At 46.2% G+C, this 14,569-nt stretch overlaps 1 protein-coding gene across 1 annotated transcript in view; it reads right to left on the reverse strand.

The window, feature by feature from the left end:
- LOC119437320 (cytochrome P450 3A6-like) overlaps nt 1–14,569 on the reverse strand; it is a 134,707-nt gene that overhangs the window by 32,161 nt on the left and 87,977 nt on the right. The window contains exons 8-10 of the mRNA XM_037704374.2: nt 12,770–12,866; nt 7,094–7,157; nt 6,908–7,016 (exon numbers count right to left, since the gene is read on the reverse strand). Coding sequence (XP_037560302.1) covers nt 6,908–7,016; nt 7,094–7,157; nt 12,770–12,866 — 270 coding nt within the window. The remainder of the gene's footprint in view (nt 1–6,907; nt 7,017–7,093; nt 7,158–12,769; nt 12,867–14,569) is intronic.

Here is a 14,569-nt window from a genome sequence, read left to right on the forward strand (position 1 = left end):
TGTGGGCTGCGGCGCAGAGCTGATAAAAGTGACTGTAGGGCTGCCTTCGAATCACAGAATATAGCCCAATTATTTGGTGATTTTTCGTGCACATAAAGCACAGCGCTACGGAGGGCGGCAAGTTCAGACCCTGTCGATGTTGTGACGTGGCTGATCTTGAAATTCTTGCAGAATGATGCCGACGGAATAACTACTGCACCAGTAGAGCTGGTCAGAGTCGAAGATCCATCTGTATAAATGTGAATACGATCAGAGTAGGAATCATGCAGCAGATGTAGAGCAGCTTGATTCAGGGCACAAGTAGGCAAGTCGGACTTCTTTGTAACTCCCGGAATGGAGAGCCGCACTTCTGGCTGCCGGAGACACCATAAAGGACAAGGTGGTCTTGCTGCAGGCGTGAAGTCTGATGGAAGAGAAGATCGATAGGAGGTTACAATGCCTGAAAAGGTTGCATCTGGTCTACTTTCTGGGAGAGAAGCAAGGCGTTGAGACTGTAGTCGGGAAAGGTGTCGAAGATGATTTCGAAGGGTGTCTGTGGCGACATACGTTCTGATGGGATGTTCCCTGGCGATGGCAATTGTTGCAGCTGTTGAAGCGCATCGCGGTAGGCCAAGACAAGTTCTAAGTGCTTGAGCTTGCATGCTCTCAAGCACTCTGAGGTTTGTCCTCCGGGCGCTTGACAACACCGGGGTGCTGTAACGCAAGAAACCCATAAAGAGTGCTTTGTATAATTGCAGCACAGAGTGCACCGATGGTCCCCATGCTTTTCCGGCGATGGCTTTGAAGAGGTGGCTGATCGAGAGGAGTCTTATCCTTAGGTAGGATACATGAGGGCTCCAGGAGAGGTCGCGGTCAACAGTGATCCCTAAAAACCGATGGTTCTTTTGTACAAAATAGGCTGGCCATTAATAGACACAGGATATTCGGCCATCGATTTTCGCGTAAAGGCGACTAATGCGCATTTCTCTGTTGAAACGCCGAGACCTTGTCTCTGAAGATAAGTAGATGTCCTCGTTGCAGCCTTTTGTAACCTTGCGCGAACTTGCGGGCGAGTTACTCCGGAAGCCCAGATGCAGATGTCATCTGCGTAAATTGATAGACTGACAGGCTGTGGCAAGGATTCCGCCAACCCAATCAGAGCCAGGTTGAACAAAACTGGGCTTAAAACACCACCTTGTGGAACCCCACGGTTGGTATAGTGGTCGGTAGTTTGACCATCTTCAGTGACTACAAAGAAGCTCCTTTGGGTCAAGTAGCTACGAATCCACCGAAAAGTGCGGCCTCCGATTTCAGCAGCCACGTGTGCGTCAAGAATTGCTTCATGGGAGACATTATCATAAGCACCCCTCACGTCTAAAAATAGCGCTACAGAGATGCGTTTGGATGATTTTTGGTGTTGAATCGACGACACGAGATCAATGACGTTGTCGACCGACGAACGACCACGTCGAAAGCCTGTCATCGCGTCTGGATAAACATTGTAATGTTCAAGAAACCACTCGAGGCGCGTGAGGATCATCCTTTCCATCAACTTGCCAACGCAGCTGGCGAGAGCAATAGGCCGATAGGATTTCAGTTCAAGGGGAGACTTTCCTTGCTTTAAGATCGGTACAAGACGGCTGCGCTTCCACTCAGGGGGAACAACACCGTCACTCCATGAGACATTGAGATGATGCAGCAGGATCTCTCGTGCTTCATGATCAAGGTGGCGGAGAGCAGCATATGTTACGTTGTCGGGTCCGGGCGAAGAGGAACGCCTGCAAATGGCTAAAGCAGCCTCCATTTCTTCCATGGAGAAAAGTTCATCCATTGCCGAAACTTGCATGAGGGGAACTTCGTACAATTCAAGATCCTTTTGTAGCATTCTGTTACTTGCAATTTCCGCACAAAAGTCTTCTCCTACATCCACTTCTCGACAGCCTTGGTGGAGAGCCAGTGCCTTAAAGGGGTGGCGTTGCTGAGGAGAAGAGCGAAGGCCCTGGAGAGTTCGCCATACGCGGGAGAGTGCTTTGCGGGGGTCCAACGAGTAACAGAATGAACGCCATCGTTCGTTGTCTAATTTGTCCATGCGACGACGTATTTTCTTCTGCGTGCGCCTGGCCTCCCTAAGGTCTAGAATCGACTTTGTGCGTCTGTATCTCTTCTCGGCACGCCGACGTATTGCACGAAGCCTTTCTAGTTCAATGTCGAAGTCTGTGCGAGCAGGTGACCATGAGAAACAGCGCGTCGCAGCATGCATCGCGTCCGCAATCACAAGCTCTATGCTACGTGCAAGGCCTCTCTGGCATTCGGCATTCACCGAGGCTTGAAATGCGGGCCAATCAATTGTTCGAGAGACCATAGGGAAAAACATATTGCTTAGACCTTTGATGGCAACGTAAGTAGGAATATGGTCACTTCCGCGCGTTTCCAAATCAGTAAACCAGTAGACGCACGAGGTAAGGCATCGCGACACCAAAGTAAGGTCTAGGCAGCTGCTATACGACGACCCTTTCAAGAAGGTTGGACTGCCATCGTTCAAAAGGCAGAGGTCATGGTCCGAAGCAAAATATACAAGAGTCTGACCTCTTGAATTGGTTCTTGTACTTCCCCAAAGTGGATGATGGGCGTTGAAATCCCCTGTGATAATCCAAGGACTGGAGGTCGACGTCAAAACATTTCCAAGCCTTGTGTAGTCTAAACGGCTTGATGGGGAAATGTAACCGGCGACGAGTGTGAAGGAGAGACTCTTCTTCTTTATGCTAAGGCACACATACTGGTTGTCGTCATGAGGAGGCACGGCCTGGGCCACGTAGGTGAGCTCTTTGCGAACATAAACGAGGACCTTGCTGATTTTGTCACAGGTGGCGGAGGTAAAAGCTTCGTATCCTGATAATCTGAGGATATTTTTCACGTTTGGTTCACAGATGACTAGCACCGGAAACCGATTGACATATACAAATTGGCGAAAATCAGAAATACGTGATATCAGGCCTCTCGCATTCCACTGAAGAATTGAGGCATTCTTGACGTCTTCTTGAAAAAGTCGCCTCTGCAGAAGTGGGCGGGCCATGTTTCTAATGTAAGCTTTCAAGTACAGGAGCGAGAGCATCCAGTACTTGTAAAGCGCATCGAGCAGTCGAAGTTTGTGCATTTCCCAAAAGCGTGCGAATCGCAGCTATTAATGACTTCAGCAGAATAACCACCTGCACATCCTGTTCAGGCAGCTTGTCGGAAGCAAGAGGTACGTCCGATGAAGGAGACGTACGTCGCTCAAGCTCAGCAGGTGGGCGTGCATTTGGCAGTGCAGGCCAGGCAACGTCATAAGCACTTTTCTGGGCTTCTTTGTCATTCAATACGTTGCGTCTGGTCTCGCGCAAGGACTGCTGTTTCTCAATTCGAGATGATGACGCTGCTGGACTAGATTGGCGCTGAGGGGGGTTTTTCGCGTTCTTTGGGGAACGTCTGCGGTGGCGGCGGGAGCGTCGTTTTTTCACAGAAACGGCTGCTTCCCGGTGCGTAGAGCCTTCCCTTACCATCTCCTTAAGTATACTCCACTCCTTCTTGATTCGGGGGCAAGTTTTCGATGTGGCTTCATGAGATCCCTTGCAGTTTCGGCACTTAAATTCAGTTGCTTGGCAGGATTCCGTTGTATGGAACCCAGCACAGCGTGCACATACTGCAGCGTGATTGCAAACACCTCTGACGTGACCCAACCGAAGGCACTTGTGGCACTGCAGAGGTTTCGGAATGAACGGCTTTACGGGGTGGCGAAAATGGCCGACCTTGACATTAGATGGTATGGTGTCGCCCTTGAAGACTATCTTCACACACCATGAATTGCCAATCCGAGATACCTGGATGATGGTACTATCAGGAGTGGCTGTCTTGACTAGGATAGGCAAGTCTTCATTCGGTATTGCTACATCTACGTCATAGATGACGCCTATCGCTGTATCCTTGTCGACAGTAATGTGGGAGCGCACTTTGATCCCGTTCAGATCGGTTACTGTACGCAAGATGTCAAACGCGGTTGCATGCGTGACATCTACGGCGAGAATGTTCTTGCGAGTGTTAATTCTTATGTCGGTGATTTCATTGGGAACTAATCTTTCAAGGAAGGCGGAGACAGCTTGCCTATTCAGATGCCGCAGATTGTCCGAGGATACCACCGGCATGAAGAGTATGGCGGGGGCTCGAGGACGGCTCATGTTCTGCACTGTAGATGTACTTGCAGGCGAAGGTGTCCTGAGGCTCCTCCGCTTCGCCTTGCGGCTTCGTACGGCTTCGAAGCCGTCTTCGGAGTCTTCTCCGCTGGCCGAGTAGAGTTCCGTGCTGTCACTGGCGGCATCGTCCATTTCACTGTTACGCTTCCGCGACGGCACCGCGGAACGCGAGGTCAGGTCGGGAGAGAACCGGGCAGTGTCGACGTTCATCACTGCCGGTGGGGGACCGAAGTCCCGTAGCTAAAACCGAAAAAACCGAAAATCAGCAGGAGACGGGAAAGCACCAGTCAACTAGAGACACACTTCGTCGTCGTCCACCGGGACGATCCGAAAGCAAGATGAACCTCTTTTACAAAGACAAAGGTGATTAGGATAAGATGATCTGAAAGCAAGATGAACCTCTTTTACAAAGACAAAGGTGATTAGGATAAGACGAGCTCGTACAGGCCAGTTACGGTAACGTCAGTCAATCAATCAATCAATCAACTTTTATTTCCGTTGGGTAGGAGGAGTACGGATCTAAAAGCTTGAACAGCTTGACGAGGTCCCGACCCCATTACAGTTGGCAAAACAGCAGGATGATGGTCAGTCATGCACGAAGAGTTCACATACATCGACGAGTATTACATAACATCGCGTGACACAAAATTTTGTAACAAAGCGCGAAACAATAGAGCTTATTTTCATAGGCTTGAAATGGCATGAAAATAAAAAGCAGTGATCGACAAGAAGGAGAAAAAATTCGAAAGGATGTACTCTTCCTGAAAACATATGCACTGGGCGAAGTGTTTGATGAGACAATTTCGATTACACGAAGGATGAAAATCTTCATGGTCTAATAAGTTTAACAGGGAAGGTAGCTTGTAGGACAAAGATTGTTCATCATAAGTAGTTCAAGGGGTGGGTACAGTCCACATTTCTTTGTGCCTGGTTAGACGAACACTTGTGTTTACTTTAACTTAGCAAGATTAATTATGGTATCGGTACCATACTTAACAAAAGCTTTATAACACATCAGCCTATATTTATATAAACAAAACACTGGAAGAATTTCGAACTTTGCAAAAAGAAGTTTTGGGAGTGGATATACAGAATGGCAGTCCATGCCATAAAATTATAACTGTCGGGGCTCTCAGTTCCTCAGCACTCAAATAAAGCTCTTGTCATGTCATGTCATTGAATGCAAAACGCTTCCCAAATCTCGCGTGCTCTTTGATAATGCTAGATTTGGGAAGCGTTTTGCATTCAATTGCACGGAAACTCCTGCATCAGCGTACCCTCTGTTTCTCTGCATAGCTGCGAGATTAGCTACTTCTTAAAAACATGATAACCTGCTATGATGACGCGCGTGATGTGATGATTTCATTCCCTTCCCAGCGCAGAAACCGTGTTTTTCTGGCCTTCTGCGCTGAATCTGTGTATTATATACATTGCATTCCCAGCAAGGGGTTGTTAGTTCAGCGCCCTGTCTGTCTTCTCACTTCGTCCCGTCCTAGCGCTGTTCGCTCCCGTCCTAATGATTGGAGTTACTTAAAATTAGTTGACTCTTAAAAATATTTTGCTTAGGTAGACAGTAAAATGCAATTAAACATATTTCTTTGCGCTCTACGCGGCTCCCTCTTTGCGAACTATATATACTACTGACGACGAAATGTTTGGCAAATATTCTGCTATACACGTAATACAATGTACGCCATGGTTGCTTTAGTTTAATGACCCCATAAAGAAACAGCAGGTTTATGCAATCTAAGGTTCCGACAGCAAAATCTGTCCAGTTGCACTCATTCCGGATTACGTCTGAACCTATAAAGGAGACACTATAGGACGGCTCCTAATTTCTTCTTCTTTCTGGGGTTTTAATTGTCAAATTAAACCAGTTCTGATTATGAGGCACGCCGTAGTGGAGGGCTCCTGATTAATTTTTACCACCTAGGGTTCTCCACAACGCAAGTACACGGGCGTTTTTGCATTTCGCCTCCATCGAAATGCGGCCGCCGCAGCCGGGATTCGATCCCGCGATCTCGTGCTCAGCAGCGCAACGCCTTAGCTGACTGAGCCACCGTGGCGGGTAACGGCTAATAATTTGGAATTATGTGTTTTTGCACATGACCCTTTGGGAATATGTCTGTGCATTGAATGATTACAGAAGGCGAATGGGCTTTATCTAAACTCTGGCTTCTTCACTAAGCTCTGGCCGCTGCTGGTAGCATACTTGGATTGAAAGGCTTGGCTTCAAAACTATTATCGTTGGTTCGACTCCATGTATATCTGCTCCGATATCTATTTATACGTTACGTTGTGCTGTGCCCTAACCAAGGCAAGAGAAATGAATGAACATGATGACCACATTTCTTAACCTATAACTGCTGTTCACTTAAAGGTTAATTACGTTTACGCTGCCAATACTACGTGAATAATGACGGGTGACTTCGTACGGGTGATTCATCAAACTATAAGAAATCGAATCGTAACAAACACTGTAATAGCCGCGATAAGCGCTGATACATATGTAGAATCACCAGCTCCCATTGGGCAGCTAATATACCGATTGTTAAATACAATAACAAACGAAATCAAGATGCAAGGTGAAGAAAAGTGAACATTGGTAGTGAAAATTTTTTTGGCTCTAGCGCGATACTTGGGCTTTTGTACGTGGCAGTCAAATCGGTCCATTTTAATTAAATAGTCCAGCGGAACCCTACCTGTTTTTCGAAAGCTTCAAGAACCTCTTGACGCATTTTTTCTTGGATATCTGGATGTCTTCCCATAACGTAAAACCAGTAGGTCAACACTAGTCGCGTCGTATCGTATCTGCGTTCAAAATAAGCACAATATAATGCGTGCGTTAATTTCTTTTTCGGCCTCATTTGGCACGTACTGAAACTCACCCGCCAACGAATATTGTCATGCAGTTTGTCGACAGCTCGTTCAGAGTTTCGCGGGGCAAAGGAGCTATGGAAAGAAAGCAAATATTTAGGTTACAAAACAAGAAAACATTATTTTTGGAGGTGTTAGAACAGAGAAATTGTCGAATCGAATCGAACAAGAATATTGGAGAAAAATGGCGTTGGAATATCGAATCGAATGCGGAATATTTTCTAATTATTGTACAAAGTCAAATATAAAACTTGTGTGAAGGCTGTTTTGCAAAATTCACCAGCCCTTCCCCTGTCAAGAAAATGTGGATAAGCGAAGCTACGTCGTGTGTGTATCTGAACTTCGTGGTGATTTTCTTTCTCTCTCTCTCTATCTACATTTCTTTATTTTCCTCCTCCTTGTTTCTTTCTCTCTTTATTTCTGTCTTTGTTCCTTTCTCCCTCTCTTTCTCTATCTCTCTTTATCTCTCTCTTGCTCTCTTTTTTTGTCTCTGGTATGTGCCGTTGAGCTTGGACTCCTTCTGCACTATTCCCAGGATCGGCCCACTTTTCAGTGTGACACCGCCGCCACCACCACCACCGCCGACACTTGTGAGGGCATAAAGAATACTCGTCCATTCTAAATTATTATAGGGTACCCGAAGAAAATACTCTCCCCCACCCCCATCGCTCACTCACCAAAGAGGAGGCTACCAGCTGGAGGCTTAGCAAGGCAGGTACCTACCTCAACCTCCACCTAGGTCCTCAGTAATATCCACCCCACGGCATACCCTTCACGATGCCCGTGGTGTTCCGAGAAAGCCACTATATTCCACATTACATGGGCGTGTAGTGCAATCACTACCTTACTCCCCATCCAACATCCCAGCGCGGAGCGGTGGGAGTCGCTGCTGGCCCGCGAGGCCTTGGACGATTAGCTTAGCCTGATTGACAGGGCACGCAGGGCGGCGACGGCGAGCGGAGCCCCCCCCCCCCCCCGCTCCCACCATAGTTTTCCTAATAATGCGACCGAAATTATGCAATATTTAGAATACTGGTCCTACTTTTGCCCATTTTTGCTGGAAGCCACTATAGCTACGAAGCTGCGGTTTAAAAGTAATAAATGTACAAGAATGATATTTTGCGTCCAAAATGGGAATTCCTTTAACTCTAATATATGCAAAATTTAGCTTCCTTGTGCGTGTAGTTGCCGGGCTGTTTACAGCAGAAATTTGCGATATTTGGCAATCTTCAAAAGCAAATTATCCAAAAAGTAAAAATTCAACAATACTTTGCTGCATCTAGGAAATAGATAAATATGTCCTACAGCTACAGAGCAAGCCTCAATGCAGTAAATGCGGTAGTTTCTTCTAAATATGGTGACAACTGAGACACAGTTCGCAAAAATCATGTATCTCAAGCTTGTTCTTGAACATTGATTGCTAAATCACATTAATCAATTTCTTGATATTATGTACAAGAATGAAGGTTCTTTTATGGTATATACGACAACTTTATATCCTAAGTAGAAGAACCGCCACGGTTGCTCCAAAAGTACTGAAAACGGGGGGGGGGGGGGTGCTTGTGCCGCCGGAGTGGGACCTCCACCTTAACGGCTGACGAGACGCAAGGAGCGCGCAGACGAGGAGAGGGTTTTGACAGGGCCGAGTTGGCGCAGTGAAAGTAGATCACCGGATGATGAGAGTGGTGCAGGCGTCTCTGAATGGTACGCTTCCTCTTGCTTAGCTTCCGGTGGCTCGTCAGTGATTGCGGCATTGTGCACAGGTGCGTCAGAAATGCTGCCAAAACACATGCTCAGTTAAAATGGTTTGGCACATCGATGTGGTATGCATGATGAAAGGTCTATCTAACGTTATAACCCCCAGCAAAATGCTTGTTATACGCAATAAAATCAATTTTCGCCGGTAGCTTCGAGTACACAGCGCCGAGGCATTCAGCGGACAGCCATCTTTTACTCCTTTCGGAAAGAACATGTTTAAACGGGCAGATGTTTTAACGTGCGGCTGGCGGAGCATAATAATAAAGTAGAGAGCACCGCAATAGATGGGCACCTGGCTGCCCACTGTAGAAAATGTGACGCGAAGGAACCATGCTACCCTCTCTTTACACAAACTGTTGTTGTGTATCGCCACAGGAATAAGATAACGAGGGAAATTGTCGAAGCAGCAGAGATAGCTAGAGGATGTGATGATTGCGTTAGCACGCCGTCTATTCTTTTATCCAAGAAAGAGCTCGCACTTTTGGCACAGTAGCCACATGACTGTTTTTCCTTTCTTCTTTCCTTCAGAGTGTTTTTTGCAGTGCCTTTCCCTATGAATCCCAGTTAAGATTACAATGACCCACCAACACGCCCAAACTTCTTCCCTGCTAACGGAAAGAACAGTCTACGGCTATTGCGTTTTGCTCGGCATACTAACGCAATATTATTGCGTACATGTCACTTTGTCGTGGTGAGCTTAAGCGTGTTTGTGATGTCGCCTGACAGGACGGCGAAGTAGGCGTGACCAAAAAACAGTTTCACCAATCGCGGAAGGGTGACAAAGGCGTAGAATCATTGAGAAATGAGCTTTTCGTTTTGTTTGACATAACAGTGCACATCAGTCTGTACACCTAACTTGAGATGGGGCCTTTTAACGGTTTTCGTTACGTCTCGTGACAGACAGACGAAGAGGGCGTGGCCTCAAAAATGTTTTGACAATTGCGGAGGCTTAACGAAGGAAATGCAATCGAAGGAGTTTCAAGTAGCTTTGCGCTATAGCGCCTGAGCTCACACACAAGACAGCACATAGGTATGTACCGTGTGAACCGGAATATAGGTCAAGATATTCTCATCAAGACAAGCTAAAGTCACCCCTAGTCTTTAAAGTGGTTTTTAGACTTACGTGAGTCATCGTTTAGCAACCTGTGTTTACGCAGGCATTCTTTTTTTTTTCTTCTCCCTAGGTCCTTTGTGTCTCCCTATGTCCAATCGAGTTCCGACATTTCCGTTCCCATCAACGTAGCGTCTGATTTGCTTAGTGTTTTTATTTTTTCGCCCTTTGAAGGATGAGTAGTGGTACGAAGACGCAGTTTTCAGCTGCACTTAAGATAAAAGTTGCTGGCTACGCTGAAGCGAACGGCAACATGGCCGCTCAGCGCCAGTTGACGTTTCAGAAAAAGCGTGTGGTATTGGAGAGTGCAGTAAGGGAAGCTGCTGAAATGAAACCCGTGCAAAACATCATTTCGTAGGCGTAGTGCAGTTCATCCTCAGCTTGAGGACACACTCGTGGACTTTGTGCAGCTACGAGGCCACCCTGTGGGAGGCGGCCAGTGCCAAATGGTCGTCTCCCGAGGACAGTGCTGCTACTTCCGACGAATGAGACTACAGCTCCTATGGTGGGTGAGTGGTGGCGTTTCGAAAATAAATGCGTTTCGGCGATTTCGTGTTGTTTTCTTTTTTCCCCTCTTCTTTTCGTCTAAACGTCGACCAATATTGGCACTCGCTTATAATTCGGTTTATACAGTATATAATGGGCATATATATAGCCATGTGTGCTGTTCCCCTACAGATGTGGTATTGGTCAGCTGTGTTCTCCACATAATTACGCAGTGAAACAACAAATGGTAGCTAGATATTCTCACTTCTACAAATTTACGCCTTCAGGCACATAATTACTGTATTAAAAACAAAGCTTTCCATGCTTTCTTCCCCGCGTGCGTCTGCTTGGTTGGTTTTTTGGCGAGCAATGGAGGCCGATCCAAGAGAGCGCGGAATTGGTATAATCCGCGGTTGCCTGGGTAACGTAGGTCACATGGTGGGCATCTCCGCGTCCTGCCGGGCAGGCACGCAGTCGTTATGCTGCAAAATGTGCTGCAGTTTTATAGGATTTATTGAACTCTCCACAAAAGCTTCGCATCACACAGATATTAACGTGTGAGTTTAATCTGCATAGCTTTTTTTTGAACCGCTTATAGCCGGTTGTCGCGATTCTGCGACATACAACCCTGGCGCTCCTAAACGGAGGACAAACTTGAACAATATAAAGCCGGATTCTGACGAAATACGCAGTTGGCCAACGAATGCAACAAAAACAGTCTCTGACTCAAGCGTGAACGCTTCGCTAAACTCAAGTGCGGATGCATTTGTTATTGCGCATAATTTCCAGTCGCCATCCCTGCAATACTTCTGCTCTTGAACATCTTTACTTCCATCAGTCTACACTACGCACCGCCATATTCGACTCCTCCATAGGGGCTGTAGGAGAGTGAGCTACATAAGCGCTGCGAAGTAAAGCATTCATTGACCTGACGGAAAAGTCCCCTTGTCGAAACGTTGGATTCCAGGGAGATTCATTGTTCGACCCCCACTGGTCGGACTTCGTCTCCGTCTTCCTGCGTACCTTTGTTTTGTTTAGACTGCAATACGCGTTGTTTTACAGGATGCCACAACATACGGTTGGGCTTCCAAATAAAAAAATGTACAGTGACAAAACATGTCGACACGAATATATTTTTTCACGCAAAATGCCACGTTTAATTCTTTCTAACAAACTTAAATATTTCACCATGAGGTAGCAAATGGTGTGAAACTAACTTAAGATGTTCTGACTTCACATACGAAGACGTTAAGGCGCTATCCAAATGTTTTTATTTAAACAAAGAGGATCGCACATTACGAGATTAGAAGATTTATTTGTTGTGAGGTGAATGATAAAAAATGGCGTCCTTATTTAACATTGTCTAGTGAGAAAATCGCTGAAAAAAATTGAATACAACAATCATCTGCAACTTATTCGCGCTGATGTATGGTGAGAGAAGTATGTTAATGTTCTGAATGGCTTTCTCGGTGTAATTATCATCAAATATACAGTGATACTTTATAAGCAAAGCTGCAGAATTGGTAATTGAGTAAAACACGAGGAATATTTGTAAATTACGCTGCCATCCGTGAAATTGGCTGCCTAAAAGACTCTCCCGTTGATCAAAATGAATATAATACAACCACGTAGATATCCTGTCACAAGCATGTTTTCATTGTAGCAACGAAAAACACAGGGGATACTCAGCACTTTCGTTTTATGCCACACCCTGATTTATGTATCCTTCTGGTTCAAAAGGGAAGGGCCAATTTTCGTGAAAGCAATGCAGTGAAAGCATTTTTTTTCTTGCGACACCGCAATATTAGTGGTGGTGAACATAAGTAAAAGCCTGATAAGAAAAATAACTCACAAAACCAGCTACAAACGAAACCTCGCTAAAAATACAGAGTATAACACCCATTCTCATCAGCGGATAACATTAGCTCTAGCTTCTCAAGAATGTGGGCCTAGCGTAATTCAGGGCTTTAGTGGGTATTCTTGAAGCCAGTTCGTAATTGGGAATTTCTGTAGCAGCTTTTAGAAAGGCAATATATTTACCAAGTGAGATGAACAGCAAAAAACGCGGTGTTTAGAAAATGGAAACGTTTATAGAAAATATGGGAGTACGAGGCTCATTTAAGTAGCTAACGCTTCAATATCTTTTCCAAGTATTTGTAAAAGGCAAAAACCCTTACCCAACTAAGCTAAGGTGTTTTCTTCCCGCATCATCCCGTAGTTTCTTACTAAACGAGAGCGTATCTTTTTTTTATTTAAGAATGGTGGGTGCTCTTAATTCGTCTTTACTGCTTCAACGACTTAGGGAACCAATCACATCAAGTCTGCATTGTACCTGCACTGTCTGCTTTGGCCAAGCATTTTTCAGCATCCGAACGTTCTGCGCGGAGAAGTCCATCAAGAAGCATCTGAGCCATGTCCGGTACATTCATCTGAAAATAAATATATAACCAATAGACAAGTCAGGTGACCGCAAGGTATAACAGTTCAGTTAGACCTCACAAATAAATTTAGCATACACGTAAGTTTCTACAGTGAAATGTAATTCCGCTTTAATATGAGCGTGGAGAGAACTTAAGCACAGAAACGAGCTTCCTGTTTGTCACATTTGAAATACTAATCAGTATATTCGTTCACTCTTTCGCACGCTATAACTTGACTATTAGCAAGTGAATGCTACCGCGTGCTGCGGTACTTGCCCACATGGACAGTCAACGTTGCAAATGGAGCTGAGCGGGCGGCGGATAAAGGTGCAAAGTTTTGCGTGAATGCATGGGCTGTAAGAGCTTAGCGAAAATCAAGCGAAGCGAATCACTGAGACAAGCCTTTAGATTATCTTAACCCGTGAAGCTTTACCCTTTATTGCGATAGAAATTACATGGACAGTCCAGGCGCATTTCTGCCGTCGCCGTGAGCATCTGTATAAAGTCCAACGGTGATAAAGTCGTCACCGCAGGCCGTATTCGGTATGTGCGAGTGAAAGCGCGCGATGGAGGAAGGCGCAGAGCAAACGCGACGTTTTCGGTCGCGCGGAAGGCCGTGGGGGGGGGGGGGAGGAAGGGAGGGGGCGGCGTTGTTCTCCGAGAGGAAGCGCGCATTTCTCGAAAGCGTGAATGGGGAACCGAGGATCGCGGCTCAATGTCGCGAGCAAAAGGAGAAACGTGGGAAGGTAGTGCGGGAGGGTGGAGGTGTGGCTTCTACTCCACCAGCAACTGCGCACCTTGCACGGCCGCGCTCGCGATCGCGCGCCGTATTTTGACAGCGATCGGCAGACGGCTCATACCTTTGTGCGCGCTGTGTTCTCGCCGCTCAGTTTCCGTTGCAGCGATAGACTGCAGGAAGGTCACTTCGATCGCTACTGCTGCCACGATTGCTCACGCCCGCGTTTTGACAGCGAGTGTCCGCGGTCATTGAGTGTGATGTGTTCATGTTTCCTTGAGCGCGCGGACACCATGCTTCTCAGTTCAGTCACTATGCGAATGTTTCCAAGCTTATACGGCCAATAAAACGACTATCCTTACTTCATATAGCTGTCTAGTAATTTACTATCACAATTGGTGCTTTGTCTTGCGGGTGAAACTGTGGCTTTTAATTTGCATTGAAATAAATGTCCGGAAATGAGAAATCCGTTACTTCCAAAATTACGTTCTAGTCCCACGGGCTCGTGCAGTATCCAGAACTAGAGTGAAATTTTCTGCAACTGCTGCAACCATTAAGTGCCACATTTTCTGTTCTTTTAATGCGTAGCATATTTTAACTAGGTTCCCGGGGCCATTTCCTGCTGCGTTCCGTTCGTCCTTCTGTTTTGTGTCCCCAAAAACCCGTAGCGCCGTCTAGGTTTGCATGCGATTTTCTGTGATTACACAAACTTCTGTAAGTTTACCGCCACCTGCTTATGGGCGCACGAGCCCCCAGCGCGATATTTTGTCAGAAAGCCCCCAGCTGCCGACACACATGGGCCCAAAGTCCAAACCGTACAGCTTCATGCAACAATTACTAGGGGAAACTCTGACGCTAGTCTCTACAGGAGCTGCAAGCGGAGTGGTTAAGTTAGTAGGAAATTTGCCTGAACTTCGCCCTTTTGGCTTCAAACGGCTTTGTGACTTTGCAAATTGATCATTTTTAACAAAGTACT

This window comes from Dermacentor silvarum, chromosome 1, assembly GCF_013339745.2.
Source record: "Dermacentor silvarum isolate Dsil-2018 chromosome 1, BIME_Dsil_1.4, whole genome shotgun sequence".
In the NCBI taxonomy this organism is placed as follows: domain Eukaryota; kingdom Metazoa; phylum Arthropoda; class Arachnida; order Ixodida; family Ixodidae; genus Dermacentor; species Dermacentor silvarum.